We start from the raw sequence: 20,234 nt of genomic DNA, 5'->3' as shown, positions 1-20,234 counted from the left end.
ACTCTTCCCAAGAGCCCCAGAGAGGAACACAGCATCCTGTTGTGACCTTGAGTGTGAGACCATGAGCAGAGGACCCAGCCCAGCCTCACTCAGCCAACTGTGATAAACAGCTGCGTCCGTGCTGCTTTGTTACACAGCAATAGATAACGAACACAGAGACTAAATGAGAATTCCATCCCGGGAGTGGGTAACCCCAGACCCCTGCTCTGTCTACTGATCCCTATGGCCATCCTGGTGACTGTGGGGCTCAGATAGGACCTGGGGTCCTGCAGAGTGGGCTGAAACATCAAACCTAGGAAACGGGCTTTGTTAAGAGAGAGAGAGTGGCATCAAAACTCCTCTCCCTCAATAGATTGACTGAGGACACCCCACCACCAGTTCATTACCTTGAATTCCACTTTCTCAGAATCTGTGATGAACTCGTTAATACCCCCACTTTACAGATAAGAACACTGAGGCTCGTGGAGATGACAGCTTGACCAAGATTGTACAGCTTATGACAGGATGGACCACTCCATTTACCTCCCCCCCAGTTCTGTGCCCTCCTCTTCCCCACAGCTCCCCCAGCACTTTCTTTTCCAAGATGAATGACAGGACAGGTGAGGACGTAGCCACTGTCCTGCTTGACTTACCTGGCCTGAGAAAGTCCTTTCTTCTGGGCAGAGAGCCATTAGCCCCGTTGGCTCTAGATACTTGAAGCAGGACTCCTTTTTTAGCCCACCCCACCATGACTCTGGCCCCTCCCACAGAGACCTAGCCCCACCCCTCCAGCCCATGCCACACCCACCAGGGGTGCGAGGCAGCGAAGCAGCGGCATGCAAGGCACGTGGCAAAGAAATGTGACACGCAGAGACACAGTGAAGCTCTGAGAGCTTGGATTGTTTTGTCTTGTGCTGCTGTTTTATTATGCAAGGAGCCAACAGAGGGGGACAGGAGCATGAAATGGAGTGCGTACGTTGACACGAGAACACAGTCACAGGCTTTTCAATGGAGGGCAAAGCAGGCAGTGCAAAGAGCTACAATTAGTTTTCTGCCTAGAAACTGGCTGAGAATTTTCAGGAGACCTCGTGGCCACCTGCGCTCCCAAGTCCTGCGAGCCACACTCGGGTTCAGCATGCAGTGTACGAGCGCCCCCTCCCGTCCCTCCTTGCTCTCCCTTTCCCCACTGTCTCCCAAAGCCAATAAGCAAAGTGGGCTCCAAGGAGAAAAATCCACAAGGGTGAACACATCATTCCTCCTACCTACCATCTCGTTTGGCACAGCCCAGCACAAGACCTTCCCCATGCTGTAGCCATGAAGCCTGGGACCAAAGGGTAGACCAGTCACCGCACTGTTGCTGGTCAGCCCTCTCATAGACAGAGGACATGACATCAGCACCCACTCTCCTCCCTTCAATATATCCTAATGGCTGCTGGAGAGCAGGGAGGGCGACACTGCAAGACTCTGAGAGAGCAGAGCAATAAGACAGTTTAGGGAAACAAAGCTGTGAACACACCTCAGGAAATGCCCTAAATAATAAAGAATAATGAATCACTGTACAGGACCGCACTGACAGATGCAAGAAAGCCCAAGCTTACTCTGAGACCATATGCTACTAGGGATGGTGGTGATGGTGGTGGTGGTGATGATGATGGTGATGGTGGTGATGGTGGTGATGATGATGGTTATGGTGGTGACGGTGGTGGTGATGATGGTTATGGTGGTGACGGTGGTGGTGATGATGATGATGATGACGATAGTGGTGATTGCGATGATGGTGTTGTTGGTGGTGATGATGTGATGACAGTTATGGTGGTGACGGTTGTGGTGATGATGGTTATGGTGGTGATGGTGGTGATAGTGGTGATGGTGGTGATGATGATGGTGATGATGGTGATGGTGGTGACGGTTGTGGTGATGATGGTTATGGTGGTGATGGTAGTGGTGATGATGGTGATGATAGTGGTGATGATGGTGATGGTGGTGATGGTGGTGATAGTGGTGATGATGGTGATGGTGGTGATGGTGGTGATGGTGGTGATAGTGGTGATGATGGCGGTGATGATGGTGATGGTGGTGATGGTAGTGGTGATGATGGTGATGGCGGTGATGGTGGTGATGGTAGTGGTGATGATGGTGATGGCGGTGATGGTGGTGATGATGGTGATGATAGTGGTGATGATGGTGATGGCAGTGATGGCGGTGATAGTGGTGATGGTGGTGATGATGATGGTGATGGTGGTGATGGTGGTGGTGATGACAGTGGTGATGGTGGTGATGACGGTGGTAGTGGTGTTGGTAATGATGCTTACAGGGATGATAATGGTGGTGGTGGTGATGACAGTGATGGTGATCACACCAATGTGAGGAGGAGGATGGTGAGGATGATGATGACGGTGACAGTGATAATGGTTCTGACACGGATAAAAACAGCTAGTATTTACTGAGCATGTATTAGATGCCAGGCATTGGCCAATGTATTCTACCTATTGTCCCCAGCCCTTGTATTACCACGACCCTCCGGAGAAGAACAGTCCTTTCTCGAAAAATCAAGCTCGAAAATGAAATTCTACAAAGGAAATCCTGGCACTTAACCCCATAGTTTCTATTCTAGCATAAGATACACACCACTGTGGGTAGAGAAACTCAAACTATTTAAAATATGGCATTAAGGAATTAAGACGGTGCCTAAGTACACAGAGAACATCATAATCATTTAAATATATCAACAATAATGTCCAAACAAATCCTACTTCTGAAGCTATTTGAGATTCAGACCAACCTCACGGGGCTACCGTTCTGCCCCCACAGACACAAAGCAGGAGCAGCCGCCACCTGCGGGAGCCCGGCGGCGGACACTCGGAGAAAGCCTCAAAACTGGGCAGGGACCTGGGGCTCCTTTACTGTCAAACATGAGGACTTCCTGGTGGCGTCCCCCGCAGTCCTCTAGGCCAGACCCGGGGTGTTGTACGCGACCCCAGCCTCGATCCCATCCTGCTGCGTGCTGCGGCCGTTTGCAACCTCACCCCCTTGTCCGCCCCTCGAGGGCAAAGAACCTCTCGCATCCGCCTCGGCACCCTTCACTGGCTCTTACACAGAACAGGTGTTTAGGAAACGCTCGTGGGACGGCCCTGTTGCTCTCCCAGAGCGAAGCCCTTTATCTCCTGTCTTCCTTGAGTTGGGTAGTGTCACAATATTTATGTGTGTATCCCTTAAAGCATGATAACCTCCTTCGGTGACACGCCTGTCCTCTCATTAGACGGCGGGATCCTTGTGCGTCTGACATTGAGAAGGTTTCCATTGAGATGTGTGGTGTCCCTACCCTGTGCCCGATATAGAGCCCCTGGTGGTCTGCTGGGGAAAGAGGCAGCAGACACATCTCACATGTGGGGAGCAGGGTGGAGGATGGTCGAGTCAAGGATGAGCACGGCACCGTTTGTAATGTGAAGAATTCACGATGCATTTGACACCCCGACATCCTCACTACTGTTGTGCCGGGCATGTGATCTCGGCTCACAGGGGGCCACCAGAAGGGGTAGCGAATATATATCTCTGGTTTCATGCTTTTCTAGCTTCCTCAGGAAAGTAGGACAAACAGCGGGAGAGCAGGGTAAACATCCTCTCCCAGGAATCTGAGGGCAAAGCCTAAACCTGCCACAGCCAAGCATGAAATGTCTTTGATGTCTCAATTTTTATCTTAAAAAATGCATGTCCATGTTGCATTCTAATTCATAATATATTCATGATTATTTCAATGCAAAAAATTGAAAATTACCTATTTCATCCCATTCCAAATCTTCAAGCAAAATGGAGGCCCCAGGCTTGGTACCCTCCTGGAACTCACAAAGTCTGTTTCAAGAAGCAAGGATCCAGTCCCAACCCCTCACTTCACGAATCAGGAAGCAGAGACAATAAGTGACTTGTTCAAGACCACATGGCTAGTGGTAGACCCGGGGGCCAAGAGGCCGTCTCCAAACCCAGGGCTCTGTCCCTTCCTTCCTCCCTTCCTTCCTTCCCTCTTTCCTTCCTTCCTCCACTCATTCATGTGAGACATGTTTCTGCAGAACCCACCAGGCCTCAGGCATTAGTCTCCAAAAAATGAGACATGGCCCCTCCTCATGTCACTCAGTATAAGAATGGCTGTTACCAGACGTTTCTGCTTGGGGTGCCCTCCCTGAGTTGGAGGACTCTGACATTCTTCAGAAGACAGATGACCAAAGCATACCTCTGGTTGCCCTTCCAGAGTATAAGCTTATCTACAGCTCGGGAAAATGGAGAGAGTAATGGGATCATTTTGCTAACATGAAACCAAGAGCCACAAACTCCTTACGCTGACCTAAAAAAGTCCCCGATGACCTGGCCTTGCCCACCTCTCTAAGCTCATGCTGTACCATTTCTCCCGCGCCCACAAGGCTCTGTTCGCCTGGCCTTGCAGTCACTCAAAGCCACTTCCCCCCAGTGGGCCTTTACGCCTGTGGTCCCCTCTGCCTGGAAAGTTCTCCCAGCCTCCCCCCAGGCTTTGTATGGCCCACTTTTTCTCATCCTTTTATCTGTCACTGCCTGGGAGAGGCCTCCCTAGTGGACGCAAGCCCCCTATCCCCCACAACAGCACCACCTCCATTTCCTTTCTAACACCTGGTATAGGTTTAACCACATATTTGGGTTGTCAATTCACTTCCTCTCTCCACGTCATTTGCAACGAGACTTTAAAACTTCTCTCACTAAAGAGATAGAGGCTATTTCCTCACCCCTTGATTCGAGGCCAGTTTTGTAACTTGATTTGGCCAAGAACTGGAGGTAGAAGACCGCGCCCCTGTTCGAAGCCTACACCTTGAGACTCCTACGCGTTCTCACTCCCTTGCAATTCCGCCGTCGCCATAGATCATGCCGAGGCCAGGCTGCTGGAGGACAGGAGACGTGCGAAGCAGAGAAGAGGCATTCCACTCCTCCCAGCTCAGGCTCCCACAGGCCAAGCCCCCAGGCAGGGGAGTGAGCTCCAAGATAAACAGAGCCACACGGATGACAAGCACTGATTCCTGCATGCCGCTCTAGCTCTGCAGTTGTCAGCCAAGGTACGGATACGGTGGGCTTCTCTGTTGTCTGTCAGTCCTAGACAAGAAGCTCCATGAGACAGACCATGCCCTTCGTATTCACCAAGGCCTGGCACATAGCGGATACTCAGTGTGTCCAATGAGTGAGTCTTTGCTGCGCAGTGCTGGTCCCTTGCTCACTGACTTGTTCTAGCTCCTTTGCGTTCTTACACACGTGTACGAGGTGAGGCTAACTGCAAGAAGCACCTGTGGTCCTCCCGAGGTCAGAGTTGGAGCTGTCCTCCCCCTCCGCCCTGACCACAGGGCTGACCTAAGCTACAGCTACACAGGAGGGAAGCGCCAGCATCTAGAAAATATCCGAAAGAGTATTATCTTTGACCCTAACCCATCTTGAAAATGTCCAGGTATCTACCCTCTCTCTTCCCACGAATGAAGACACCCGTGCCTTTCCCTTATCCACGATGGTGCTCCTCGGAAGGTCATTTGACCTTGACGGCTCTGGAGGCTTCCGGCCTGAGTCCTTCGTCCCTACCCGCTACACGTTCCGCTAGCAGGTACTGGGGGATGGGGAGACAAAAGGGAAGGACCCTCCATCGCTGTGACCAAGAACAAGCTCCCCAGCAATGTCTCAGCAGGGCCTTTCCAGGAAGGTGTAACAGGGGAGCCAGGGACGAGCATCTCTAGGGGACCCTGAGCTAGCCCCTTGGGGGGATCTAAAGCAGAGTCTCACGGGGAGGGGGGTGAAGAGCTTCATTAAAGCTATTTGAAACGGATGTACCTGAAAGAGGGGGCCTTCTAGTTCATTCTCCAAAGCAAATGGTGGTACACAAAGCAGCCCGTTTTCTCTACGCTCCCGCTACAAGAACCCCCCCCAGTGAGACAGATGGTCACACAGCAACTGAGTCAGGTGACCTCCCCCCGCCACTGCGACACTGTCCCTGGGAGAGCTGGAGCGGGAGGACGAGCTCTAGTTGCCGCGGCACTGGGAAGGCCACCGTGAAGGAGGGCAGGGGCCTATGGGAGGAACCTGGCTGCCCCACTGCCCCGCCGGAGGGGAACCACGCGGTCTAGACTCCGCCCGCCCCTGCCTCTCTCTGCGCGCCTCTCCCGCGCGCGCACGCCCTGCCCCAGCAACTGCAGATTTATTTAGGAGGAAGCTCTCTTTTGAGTTGGCTCCTACGGTCCAGCTTGCTCATGACCTGGGTGATGTCCACGGTGTTGGCTGCTTCTCGGGCCTTGGCTTCTTCTTCCAGCTGCCGCAGGATGACGGGGCTCGGGCTGGCACGCAGGTGGCGCCGCATGAATGGGAGGCCGGAGCTGGAAGGAAGGACAGGGCCGCGGTTGGTGGAAAGGACACAGCCGGCCCCGCAGGGGCACGGGAGTCCCTCATGGGACACGGAGCTGCAGGACCAGAATCTGGGCTTGTTCCCTCATGTTCCCAGTGAGCCCCAAGGGTGGTGGGACCTCAGGGGCACGTTCAACCTTAGCTCTTTCTCCCCCTTTGGAGGATGGACCAGATGAGTACCAGTGCCTTAGGATTTCCAGCTAGCCCCAAGGAAGACTGCCTGCAGTGGTGATAATGTACATTCTAGAATGTTTAGAAACCAAGGTGTCAGCTTAACCTCCTGTGGGCTCTTCCTGAAAGAAGGGGGCAAGGGGAATTGGATATGGGAAGCCCAAGGGTTCTGGCCTCAGGGGGAGTTGGCGCGTTTGTTTTCAAAAGCCAAGGATCTGGGAAGGAGAGAAAGAGCTGGGCTGTCCCAGAGGGCGAGGCTGGGCCTGCAGAGAAAGGCGGAAGCGGGGGAGGGGGCTGGGGGGCTGGTGGTGCTGTGTGCATACACCAGATAAGTCAGAACCTCGACAGAAGTCAAACATGGGCTCTTGGGACCCAACTCTGTCCACCATGGCCTTGGGCACCAGGACAAAGCTCCTGGTATCTGAGTGATGCGGGCAATGGGGGAGCCGCTGAGTCACCCACATGCCTGGAAAACAGACATTTCAGCAGCAATGGTGGCCTGAAAACCTAGGACCTCCCCAAAGCTCTGGACTACAAAAGCCCAGAGAATTCTTGTATCTACCCTCGGGAAGAAGAAGAGGGCTCCCCTGCTAGTAAATCAGGCCTGAACTTGGGTCTCCCACCAGCCCTGCCAAAGGGGAGCTTGGAGCTCGATTTAACTCGTTCTAGAGAAATTAAGGTTCATACACTGCCTGACAGCCTCGAGCCATGGGACAAATGCACACCCACTGCAATCCCCACATGTTTACAGGCTGAGCTCCCCTCGGTACGAAAGCATTCACACGTGTCTTCTCATTCACAGGGACATTCTCAGACCACAACAGCCCACGCCAAAGCCAAGCAGTGCACCTGGGGCCTCGCGTCACCCCAGCGCTCCAGAAAAGATACCAGCTGATTTCTCAGGTCTGCCCCAACCGATGAAATATCTGGAGAGAGAAATAGGAGACTCCCCTTCCTTCCCTACTACTTTCTGGCAGAAGTTCTGGAGCGATTATGCCCCTTTCTTGTGGCTTGAAGGAGAAGCTTTCAAGCCCCCAGGGACGCTGAACTCCCTTCCTTCCCCAGTAAACCCAGAAGAATAATGGCACCACAGAGACCTCCTTTCCCTCCTTTTTATAACAGGGCCATTATCCTCAAGAATGAAACCAAGTTGGGTTTGTTTTTTTTTAAGCTCCTTTGATAAAGGCTCCGGTCTAACCACCCCTCTTTTGAATTGACTGGCGATGCTGGAAAAGAGCCCAGCGTGGGCTGAGCGGACAAACAGGGGAACATTTACTAACCATGGGGGGACAGGCCACGTGCTGGTGCTGGGAAAGCCTCCGCCAAAGTCCTGTGTCTTTGTTCAAGCTGTCATCTGGTTCCTCTTTGGAATCCTCAGTCCCTACAGAGTTTTCTTTTTCCTCCCCAGAAAAGAGTTCCAACTGCCCCTCAGAACATGTCACCCTTTGCCCACGGGTGTGGCTGGATGGGACAATCTACATCTCTAACGACGAGGGTGAGCACAAACCAGTTAACGGGGGACTCGCTAAAAGGCGGACCCTGGGGTCAAGGACGCTTAGAATGTCACTGTTCATCTCCCCGTGAGTCTGCCGTTTTTCTGGGGGTGGAGTCCGCCATGCTCTCTAAGGTCTTAGGACTTCCCAAAGATACAAGGATGTGGCTCACTTAATTCCCACAAATCAGTCCAAGGTGGGGAAGTGCAGCAATGAACAAACCAATGAGATGCTTCTGTTTGCCATGGGGTAACGATCAGTGGGATAATCTGCACTTTTTCAAACCCGCGTCAGGGACACAAAACTTCACTGGCAGTGATGACTGTGGAAATCTTGCTAGGGTATTACGAAGCCAACAAGGCAATCCGACCCCTAAGAAATCCTTCCTGGTCCCCAATATTTTCATCAGGCAAATATCTCAATCATGGCCATTTGGCTGAAAAAGACCCTCACTTCCCTGTAAACAAAACAGCAGGCAACCAGCAAATCACAGGCCTCTCCACTTGCCTTCTCTTGGTGGTTCCCTGAGGTTCAATAGCCTTGGCCAGCATTTCCTTATAGATTGGAGATTTTAAGTAGCGAGCATAAGAATCCTAGGGGGAACAAGAGAGAAAAGTCATTAAGCCCCTGAAGATAGTCTTATTACGATACCAAATAAGAACCAAACCGGACAACCTCTCTTAGGTCAACGCTGAACCCCAAATTCTATTTCTTAAGAAAGAAAGTGATTTTTGTCTCAGGTTCCCCCCTCCTTTTTTTTTTTTTTTTTTGTTAACAGTTCCCTAGAATTTCCCACCATGTTCACTTTTTATTAATAACCCAGAAAGGCTACCTGAATTCCCACTGAGTTTTACCATAATCCCACCACATTTGTCTCTTTCACATACTAAATGCCCCACTCCCCCCACCCCCGACCTGTGATATTTGCTTCGGGCCGGGGCCACCAGAACTGCCACCATGCACCATTCTACGGTAGAGACGAAGAGGTGGGCCTTCGGAGGCAGGCAGACAGTTTGACTGTGGACTCCACCTCCGAGGAGACTCTGGACAAACGACTCTGGACCAGCCTGTCCTGCCCCATGGGTGGTCCTTGATACAAAGTGCCAGGCTTTGCACCATGACTGCTGCTCCCAAGCCCTCGGTAAATAACAGCTATTCCGGCAACGCTCTCATCACCAATGGCAAGGGTGCCTGGACCACCATCGAAGAGTGACAGCCCATAGGGACACACGCAGCATGTCAGTGTTTTCCCCCTTCCCTCCCCACAACCCAGCTGCAGAGACTGGAAGCCCAGGCAGGTTCCGGACCAGGGATGGGGGAAGAGACCGCTGACCATCCTGCACCCCAGCCCCGGCAGAGCAGAAACCACACAGCATCTCCCTTTGTTCCCCTATCTGCAGACTTGTCCAGGTTCCCGAGACGGGCGGGGCTTCCGGCTCCCGGCTTCCGGTTCCGGCTCCCGGCTTCCCGTTCCCGCTCCAGCCAGCGCAGGGCCCGCCTACCTTCTTCATGAGCATGTAGATGTGCGTTTGAGCTGCGTCCAGCACGTAGCGGTGGGGATGCCGCAGCCCCTTGACCGTGATGTCCATGGTTTTGCCGTCTATGTTTATCCACCGTCTCGCCCCTGGGGCCAAGAAGAGCCTGGAGCGGGGAGGAAAATGTTAGCCAGGCGCTCCACCAAGTTGGCTCACGAAAGTTCACAGCTGCCTGGGCGGGAGGGATCGCCGCGACTCAGGTCACCCGGAATGAAGCAGGTCACCGGGAATGAGAGCAGGCCTTTTTTTCAGAGACACTGAGAGTCTAAACGGGTTGTCGAGCGACCTTTCTCAGAAGCAAGGAAACAGTCACGCCAGTATTGAGAAGGGGAATATTGAACTCTGGCGTTCCCAGCCTAGGACAGTGAGCAGAATGTTGGTGGGGCGACGCCAGCCATCGGAATAAAGAATCCAGTTTCCAACTTAACGGCTTCTGCCTTATTGACGAGGATTTAGGGCCCACCTGGAACCAGGCCGAGACACCTCCAAACAGGTGTTCCAGCCAACATGGGGCTCAAACTCGCCGACCCCAGATCAAGAGCTGCGCGCTCAGCTGAGCCAGCCAGGCGCTCTAGAGGGAGTTGGAGATGAGTCTCACGTGCTGCGACAGGGGGCAGCACACAGTCCCAGCACCCAGAGGGCGGATGGCAGGGGCGTCCTTGCCAACGGCCCCAGCGAGACCCAAATTCAGCCGCATGGCTCTCCAGCGTTTCCTGTTCTGCCTTGTATCAGGGTTGGAAACACGTGAATGTTTTGCCACGCTCCAAAGCCGTATGTTAAAATTTTGGAATTCAGACGAAGATGACAGAACGGGGGAGCCTGGGGAGAAGCTGACAGAAAGGCGGAGGCCGCAAAGTTTTTTATAGTAGATTTTTGGAGTTAGGTACTGTGTGTGTGTGTGTGTGTGTGTGTGTGTGTGTGTGTGTGTCTCGTGGTGTGCGAGACAGTCACGCACGACTGTTCTGAGCCTGGGTGTCACAGGACCTTCCTGGAATGACAATCCCCCCCGCACCCCCACCTCTCTCCATGCGCACAGCCCCTCCCTGTGGGAGGAGGTGGGAAAGCACAAGAGCCTCCAAGTATGAGGAGTGAGACCTCAGCTCTTCCCTTCAGTGTTATTGGCGCCTTTCCGAAAATTGCAGTGGCCCCTTCTGAGTCAGTCGGAAGGACACCAGAGGTCCAAAGGGGCGAGTGCTCAGAGGGGAGGGGCCATCTGGCCTGCCGCCCAGAGCTCGGCCCCACCATCTGGTGGCTGCGGAGGGCCGGTCCCAGCCCAGCTTACGTGTGTGAGTGTGACCTGCATGTGTTGGGCACTCAGGGCCCAAGACTGGCGTCCACTAGGACCAGTGTAGGGAGAAGGACTGGCAGGGAGGCCCCCACTGCTTTACCTCCTGAGCACTTCCCCCCTGGAGCAGGGCAGCGACATCACGTGCCTCCCCACGCTTCCTTCCAAGGAAGCCCCAAACCTCAGCAGGGAGGTATTGATCGATAGTGTGGCAGGTGCAGTGACTGAGGCTGACACCAGGAATGTGGTCCTTCCCATTCCATCCCAACCTCCGAAGCCACGGGGCGGCCAGCAGGGAGTAGGGGGGGCCCCGCGGGGAGGCTTTCCCAACCATCTGGCTAGTCCTTACTTGTAAATCTCCTCTGCTTTCTCCTTGACCTTGGACTGATCTCCATACTTCAGATCTTCACAGGCTTCCCAGAATCCCAGATTCTCGCCTGCACAGGGAGGAGCGGTCCACGCAGACGAAAGCCAGGCAGGAAACACGGCAGGGGGAGAAGAAAAGAGGAAAGAAGAGAGATGGGTCAGCTGAGGCGGATTCAGTCCTCGCGGCCCAGGGAGGATCTCCCGTCTGCAGAGCAAGCCAGGGCACGCTGTGAGGCTGGACAGAACACCCCTAGGGAGAAGGATCTGGGTCTTACTACCAGAGCCCCGGAGAACACGGTTAACCCGCGACTGCCCCATGCGTGGTCTCTGCAATGAGGCCGACTGGAGCCCACCACGTCTGCAGCCGTATGCACCTGCTGGGCACACTGGCCTTTCCCAGGTAATGCACAGGTCAGAGCTCACATCAACCCCTCGGACTGTCCCAGCCTTGCCTGTGCTGGAGTCTGGCTGGAGGAAAGCCTGCTGGAACAAGTCCGCATAGGACAGGCTTGTGAACAAGTCCCGCTGGCTACCCGACAGGCTGTCTTCATAAAGGCCCCTGTTCGCTTGGCTCCTGCTGAGTGACTGACACGACTTCTGCCTCCTTTATGTGCACAGACCCCTCGTGGCAGCCCCCCTCAGGGCACATTCCCGCCAAAGGTCCTTACAGAGAGGCTGCTCCAGCGGCAATGCTGACGGACCGACTCTCAGGGAAGGCCTGGCCGCTGGGGGACTTCACAGAGGGTCACCTGAGCCACAGAGACTCAGCTCCTCTGGGCCCAGGAGGAGAGCCAGTCTCCTCTCCAGCCTTCACTTCCTTTCCACTTAGAGCTCTCTACTCAGTTCTCCACAGCACCCACAAGGGGTGGGAGTACTTGGGTATCATCATCCCAGGTGGTCATTTCTGCCCAAGACAATAAAGATGATCGCACCAGTGGGACAGCAAGTGGCTACGTGCGAGCATGTGCACGTGTGTGCATGTTATGTATGTGTGAGCGTGTGCACGTGTGTGCATGTGTGTACATGTGAGCGTGAGCATGTGAGCATGTGCACGTCTGTGCATGTTGTGTACGTGTGAGTGTGTGCATGTGTGCATGTTATGTACGTGTGAGCGTGTGCACGTCTGTGCATGTGTGTATATGTGAGCGTGAGCATGTGAGCATGTGCACGTCTGTGCATGCTGTGTACGTGTGTGTGCATGTGTGCATGTGCACGTCTGTGCATGTTGTGTACATGTGAGTGTGTGCATGTGTGCATGTTATGTACGTGTGAGCGTGTTCACGTGTGTGCATGTGTGTACATGTGAGCGTGAGCATGTGCACATCTGTGCATGTTGTGTACATGTGAGCATGTGCACGTCTGTGCATGTTATGTACGTGTGAGCGTGTGCATGTGTGTATGTGTAAGTGTGTGCACGTGTGTGCACTGCGTGCATGTGTATGTTGTACGTGCGTGTGTGTGCGCATGTGTGTAAATCACGGCATGCTGTGGGGTGGGGACATAGACAAGAGTACCCCCTCCTCTCCTTTTACAGCATTTGCTGGAAAGCTCCCAGGTGCATCGGAACAGAAAAAGCAGCACAATTCTCAACTAGTGGACATCTGCCCCATAACTCTAGAGAGGTACTTCCTCTTCAACATGAACTTCCAGGCGTTCCTAGGACTGAGATCACAGGCATGAGTGGAACAAGCCAGCAATGCTTTTAAGTGACAACCAATCCATCTCATGTCAAGGGCCAGGTAGACCGCCTTTCCCACACAGAAGACAAGCCATTCCTTAAGGTTAAAATGAATTGAGCAATTATTCACAATAGCCAAAGGTGGGAGCAAAAATGTCCGTCAGCAGATGAACGGATAACCAAAACGTGGCATGTACATACAATGCAATATGATTCAGCCTTAAAAAGGAATAAAATTCTAATGCAGGCTACAATATAGATGAACCTCGAAGACATTGTGCTAAGTGAAATAAGCCAGTCCAAAGGGACAAAAAGATATATGATTTCACTCCTATGAGGCACCTAACACAGAGAAATTCATAGAGACAGGAGAATGATGGTCGCCGGGGGCTGGGGGGGAGAGAGAATGGGGAGTTAGTGTTTCCCGGGGACAGAGTTTCATTCGGGGAAGATAAAAAGTTCTAGAGATGGACGGTGGTGAGGGAGACACAGCAAGGTGGATGTCCTGACCACCACCAAACCATACATTTAGAAATGGTTAGAATGATAAATTTTGCGTGATGAATCTTTTATTACCATAAAAAATTAAATGAGCACATGAAAATGTGTGCATGAATGTGCAAAGCAGCCTTATTCACAATGGCCAAAAAAGTCTAAACAACCCAAAGGGCCACCAAATGATGAATGGATAAAGGAAACGTGGTCTAGCCATACAATGGGATATTATTTGGTCATAAGAAGGAATGAAACACCTTAAATACTCTAATAGGGATGAATCCTGAAAAGACTGTGTGTGAAAGAAGACAAAAAGCCACACATTGCATGATTCCGTTTATATGAAATGTCCAGGACGGGCATATCCATGAAGATAGACAATAAATCAATGGTCAACTAAGACTGGTAGGGGAGGGGAAAGCTGGGGGCAACAGTGGGGGGGGGGCGCAGAGGAAGAGAGGAAGAGGGAACAGCTTTTAACGGGTAAGGGGTTTCTTTGTGAGGTGGTAAAAATGTTCTACAATTATATAATGATGATGGTCGTGCAGTTTTGTGAATATACTAAAAACCACGGCACGTACACTTTAAAAGGATTACAGCATGTGAATTACATATTACGTGTATTTATGGTATGCGAAGTAGATCTCAATTTTTTAAAAATGTTATTTAAATGAGAAAACTCACAATTCATCTTCCCTGTTTACCCCCTGAAGCCTCGGGAATCTCTTGAGGAGATCACCAGAAATACTATTTTAATAACACAGGGAAATCTTCAACGGATTCTCACCGTTAACCAAGTACTGGGTGGGACAAGTCCAGGGTGCGGTTTGTCATTTTGCCACTAGATGGCACCCTATTCTCTTCTTCTAGAGTTGCTTGGGTGGGGGCAGCTAAAAGCACTTGCCTTTCCCATCATCTGTTCTGGGTTTTATCATATCATGGCAATTAGGCTTGATTAGAGAGAAGGATTGTCAGGAATCCATATTATAATGTAATGTGCTGCATCAGGCAGTCAAGCAGGCTAATGGCGCGTCCCCTGGGATTAGTTTCAGGCGCAAACCCATAGACAAATGGGTCTTGGCAGCAAGCGGCTGAGAATGGAGGATCAAATATGACGATGCTCTGCAGGGCTGGGGGTTCAGTAAACAGACAAATCCCATAAAATCACATCTTCCAGCAAAGGCTGGAGAAGCCACCTGAATGCTCCACCTGATGAAATTGGTCCTAATCTTGCCTTTAATTTTCCCAGATGGTTCTCAGGGCAGTGCATCTGAGCGGGTACAAGTGCTACCAGGCTGAGACACCCGAAGTCTAAAATGGGGCCCCGCTAGTCCCACTAAGACGGCACACTCCTAGCGCCCTGTATGTCGGCAGCAGAGCGGGAGCTGAGACAGTGGTTCTCAGTCACAGCCACGTATTAGAATCACCTGGGGAGTTCTCACACCTGCGGAGATCCCACCCCGAACCAATATAAAAGGAGCACCTGGAGATGGCATCCGGGCAGGTGTGCTTTTAAAATACCCCCAGGTGAATCGAATGCACAGCTGGGCTGAGAAGCACTGAGCTGAAGGAAACCAGGCTGCCAGACAAAAAGGGCAAGTTTGCTTTTCTGCTTCCCTTCTAGCCAGGGTCCCCCGAGGAGCTGCACTTAGCGGCAGGGGACATGGGACTCTTGGACCGGTGACCCCAGAATCAGCATGAGGAAGTGAGAACAGCCGGAGGGGACGGAGCCCTTGCAGATGGGAGTCACGCGCCGTGAATTTCGTCAGCAGACTCAATCCCCTGCCCCCCCGACTGTGGGGCCTCTTGAAACGGATGGAAAGGACAGGTCCAAGGAGAGCACACAGGAGCAGAGCTGGGAAAACATCTACTGAGAAATCCCCGAAACCCTATGCAGACATGACAGGAGTGTTTCTAAAAGTAAAAATTGTATTTAAAAAAAATCAAAGACCCACCACTGAATTCTTTCTTGAGAAAGTACTGGAAACTCTGTCGGCCCTTGGGGTCTCGGATCAATTCGCTGAAGTTGAAAGCCCATCGTTCCACCCGCATCTTGGTTGGGATTTCCACCCTGCAAGGATGGTGATTTGTAAATACGCCAGACACTCAATGCGAGGCAGGGGCCCCCATTAAGCTCACGAGCCCCACGGCCCAGGGCTCAACCCAGTCCTCCCCCCTCAATCCCTGCACAAACAGAATATCCAAGTAATCACTTGCTAGGAACACGCAGCCTCAGATAAGTGCCCCGGGGCGCATGTGGAAAGCTGGGAGCCCAGAGGTGAGAAGGATGCCCAGCACGAACAGCTTCATGCTCCAGCCCGCTCCCTTCTTCTTCAGGGCACAGGAACACAGATGCCCCCTCCAAGGCCTGTGGGAGACTGGCCCCAGAGTGTCGGTCAGGCCACTGCACCAGACCAGAAGATTCCAGAGCAGCACCGGTGACGGGTGCTGTGGCCACTGCCACCCCGCCCCACGCCCCTTCACCACGGGAGCACAGATGCATCTAGGAGGAGCCAATGATTCTTCCCGTGCCTGCTCTCAGGCCCCGAGCCCCAGGCAGACCCTACTACTGTCACGGATGCGCCCTCCTCCAGAGCCCTGACTAAGACGCAAGTCCCACGCCACTTCCCTGCTTGGAAAGGTCTCGCTGCTCCCAGGTAGGGAGAGCTGAGCCCTAACATTCCAGAAAACGAGAAAAAGAGCTGGCTTTTCTCCTCTTGCATATGAAATTCTCCAGAACCCAACACAGCCCCTTGGAAACAAAGGTTTCCAGGTCCAGGACAGCACACCTCCCAGGACTGCAGCCGCTAGAACCGTGACCGCTACAGCACATGGGGTCTAAAGTCAGCCAAGCAAGTTCGTGCTTTCTCCGACAACAGCGTGAAAACGGGAACAGCCCGGGGCTGATGTTAAGAGCCACCATTTACAGACTGGACAGCCCGTGGGGCTCTGCGCTGGAGGTGTCCGTCACTCTGTCCTTAAGAGAATGCTGTGAGCTGACCATTGTCACCCCCGTGTTATTGCTGAGAAGACCAAGGTCATACAAGAAACAGATCCAAAAAACAAACAAACAAAAATAATGGTGTGCAAACTTCAGCATGCGTCAGGGTCACCTGCCAGACTCATGAACAGTTTGCTGGGCAGGGTCCCTTGAGCTTCGGATTCACAGGGCTCAGTGAGGCCCAAGAATATGCATTTCTTTTTTTTTTTTTTAAGATTTTATTTATTTATTTGACAGAGACAGCCAGCGAGAGAGGGAACACAAGCAGGGGGAGTGGGAGAGGAAGAAGCAGGCTCCTAGCGGAAGAGCCTGATGTGGGGCTCGATCCCAGAACGCTGGGATCACGCCCTGAGCCGAAAGCAGACGCTTAACGGCTGTGCCACCCAGGCGCCCCCAAGAATTTGCATTTCTAACCAGCTCCCCTCCTGAGGCCACAGCGACTGGTCCAGGGACCTCGCTGGGAGCCACTGCTCCACACCAGTGTTAGGAACCCCGGCTGTTCATTAAAGTCAATGGGAGCTTTTAAAGACCCCTGGTGAGGATAAGAAGGTCACCTGGGCCAATTAAGAGGCTTTGGGAGTGAGGGCAGGACATTGGTTTCTGCTTGTTTTTCACTTTTAAGCCTCCCAGGTGATTTTAATACGGCTTTACAATCTAAACCATTCAGAACAAGGCTTCCTGTTTTCAGTGGGACGTTCGGCATTGCCCCCGTGGTACCCTCTGATAGACGGCTCCTCCACGAAACATCGCCCCTGTTCTTTCCCCCAGCAAATCTCTGCCTCACGCTTCGATACCATAGTCTCCACTTCATTTAACGTTCAGTGGCTCTCCACGTCTCCGTCCCAAGCCTTCCCGGGACAGCCCTTTTCCTGGCCCGGTGGTTCTGCCTTCTCCTCCCCGGAGAGCTGAACTCTGCACATCCTTGTGCACAAGGACATTCAGGTCACTTCTCTGCCCTGACACACTGGGAGGCAGGCGTAGGCTCCAGAAAACCACCCTAACAACTAGAGCTCCCAGAGTGGGAGGGAGGCCTCTCCAGAAGGTGGTTCCAGAGTCTTTGGCTCTGCAGGTGACATTAGTAGACAGGTGACCCCAAACTCCAGATGAGTGCCCCCCTTACGCCATCAGCTGCCCACAGCAGGCTAGGAGGAATGGGTAAAAGGGTTCCCCCAAGCTATGGGGAAGCTATGCCTCTTTACTCGGCTGGATCTGTGCTACCTGCTTGCTCCTCATCCCTTACGTGACCATGACCTTGGTCGTGACCTGAACTGTGGTATGCACCTGATGCTTTCTTCCCATCACCCCACCTGCCTTATCCACTGCTACCAGCGCCTTCCTTCCTCCCCCCCTCCTCCTCCAGCTTTCCCTCTATGTAATTACTACACCCTCTCCTCTTCCTTCACTGGCTTCTGCTCTCCTTCTGCATTTCTGCCTTTGTCCCTCTTGCAAACGACAGGCTTACGCGGGCCCAGTCAGGAGCCATAACTGTTTATAATTCACAAACAGAGCAAAGGAGTGAGTGGTGTAATTGCCAAGGCAGGTGGAGGGCCCTGCCCTCCAGGACCTTATTTTTTCTCTCGTTAGGTGTCAAAAATGCAAAGCCATCAAGATGATTGTTTTCTCTTCAGAAGCAATATAGTGTTAATACAGAGTTACTATCTGACCCAGCATTTCCGCTCCTAGGTACACACCCAAGAGAAATGAAAACATACGTCCACACAAAAACCCGGACACGAATGTTCACAGCAGCAGCATTCATAACGGCTAAAAGATGGACACAACCCAAATGTCCATCAACGGATACATGGATTAATAAAAAGTCTATCTCCTTACAGTGACTATCACTCGGCCATAAATAAGGATGGAGTATTTAATCCACCACACAGATGAACGCTGAAAGCCTCATGCTCAGGGGGAAAAAGCCGATCACAAAAGACCACATATTATATGACTCCTTAGATGCAAAATGTCCAAGGTCGGCAAAGGCACAGAGACGGAAAGTAGTTTTGTGGTTGCCTAGAACCGGAGGGGGTTTGGGGGTGAGGGGGGGGGTTCTTATTTGGGTGATGAAAGGTTTTAAAATTAACTGTGGCGATGTTCGCACGACTCTAGGAACATAGTAGAAACCACTGACTCGCACACTTTCATTGGGTGAATTGTACGGCACATGAATTATAACTCAAAAAGCTATTTTCTTATAACAGCGAGTTATCAAATACATACAATTTGGCGTTTAAGTCCCAGAACTGGGTGTCATCTGTTATCCAAGGATTGCTAGGGAGGCAGCCCGACATGATGGCATCATTGGACAAAAATTGCTCACTGTATTTGACGATCCTGAAAAGCAAATGGAAAACGATTTCCTAGAAGTTCGACACCCAAGAGAAGAAATCGATACACAGGTTCATTGACCAGCCCGTCCTCCTTTCTCTTTATCGATTTAGTGACATGCTTATTACTGTCTTCTTAGAAAAATGCTCTAATAGCCCTCGGGGTTGGCAGGTCTCTGACAGGCTCTGTCCCTGTTCTACTCGTGAGATGAAACATCGTCTTCCCATCCAATCCCTTTGCGATTTCTCTACTGCACCAATTTCCTTAAAATAAGGCCTCTTTATATTGTATCAGTTTTCCAAATTCAAAGCTGACTCGGTTTGCATGGGTTCCAACCAGTCTGGGTGCCATCTTGGAAGCATGAGGTTGCCATGGTCTCTCTGAGATTCTGCTGCCACATCAGATTCTACCCTTCGTCAGGAGAACGCCTACGTTTGGGAACTTAGATTCATCACTCGAAGCCTGTGGTCTCACTGAGGTATGAATCCCACATTCACGAATGTGAACAAGAGCTCATTCCTTCTATGTGGGTTAGACCTTCCTAGGCAGGACGTTTCCTGGTGTGCTGGGCCTCCACCCCTCAGATGGGGGATTGCATCCACGGTATACACACGAGACACCTGCTATGACGTCTGCCCACAGCCAGAAGATTTTGACAGAACAGAACCCAGGCCCTAGAGATAGACCAGAGCATCAGGCTTATAGTTCTGTGCAAAACTCAAGCTCCTCAGCTTCACTTCTCCCAAGACCCTCTTATTTCTCATCAAGGCCTTCACAGTGGAGCAACTGAAGGGAAGAAAAAAGAAAACTGGCCCACAGGTCTAACCACAAATGATGTCAAATTCTGGTAATGAAGCATCAAAACAAATAAAAATCGGGAAGTGGGTGTAAGAAGTATCCAGTAGCCTTCGAGTCTCCTTCAATGTGCTTTCTGTTTGGTTTCGTTAAATTGCATCTCTGGAACATCACGGTAGATGGTTTTTACTTTATCATAAAACAATGATTATCATTATAACGCAAAGTTGCGTGTCCACTGAGTATACGGGCACACGCTTCCCTGTGACCGACTGAGCTCAGCCGCTCAACAGCTGCAGGAAAATGTAGGTGAGGTCAGGGCACGTTTTCTCAGCTAGGTGGTATGATTGCAAACTAGGGATTTGGGAAGATGTAAAAAAGATAGCTGCAGATTTTGATAGGAGCCTAACCCCTGACTGTATTGGAAGAAAGGCAATGAAAAAATACAACATCTTCAATCTCTGTACCATACTCAAGTCTCACACAGTCAAAACCAAAGAGCAGTCACGCTGTACCCCTCCTGAAATAAGCCAAGTCCATTTTCATGTGTGCAGGAAAATCTTAGAGTTACCAAGGTGATCCTAAAATGAACTCCGCATTTTAAAAGGATAACTGCTTACATCTGGGGGGGGCACTAAATCCTTTTGTGTCTTCCCAGGAATGTTGTATGGGGGACTGAATCAAGGTTCCCTGCACGTTCAGTAAGTCA

The 20,234-nt window shown here is 51.8% G+C and overlaps 1 protein-coding gene across 4 annotated transcripts in view; it reads right to left on the bottom strand.

Annotated features, from left to right (window-relative positions):
* RGS9 (regulator of G protein signaling 9) overlaps positions 1-20,234 on the bottom strand; it is a 65,292-nt gene that overhangs the window by 5,196 nt on the left and 39,862 nt on the right. For 3 of the 4 annotated variants that reach the window (XM_045814063.2, XM_045814064.2, XM_045814065.2), the window contains 6 exons: positions 18,623-18,736; positions 15,354-15,469; positions 11,209-11,296; positions 9,542-9,680; positions 8,547-8,632; positions 6,230-6,347 (listed from right to left, as the gene is read on the bottom strand). In XM_045814063.2, coding sequence (XP_045670019.1) covers positions 6,230-6,347; positions 8,547-8,632; positions 9,542-9,680; positions 11,209-11,296; positions 15,354-15,469; positions 18,623-18,736 — 661 coding nt within the window. Of the gene's footprint in view, positions 1-2,458; positions 6,348-8,546; positions 8,633-9,541; positions 9,681-11,208; positions 11,297-15,353; positions 15,470-18,622; positions 18,737-20,234 lie in introns of those variants that run through there. The other variant, XM_087854193.1, reaches the window with a different exon arrangement.

This window comes from Ursus americanus, chromosome 23 (assembly GCF_024610735.1).
Source record: "Ursus americanus isolate L20-20 chromosome 23, mUrsAme1.1.p, whole genome shotgun sequence".
Lineage (NCBI taxonomy): Eukaryota > Metazoa > Chordata > Mammalia > Carnivora > Ursidae > Ursus > Ursus americanus.
This window is presented reverse-complemented; position numbering and strand designations above follow the sequence as displayed.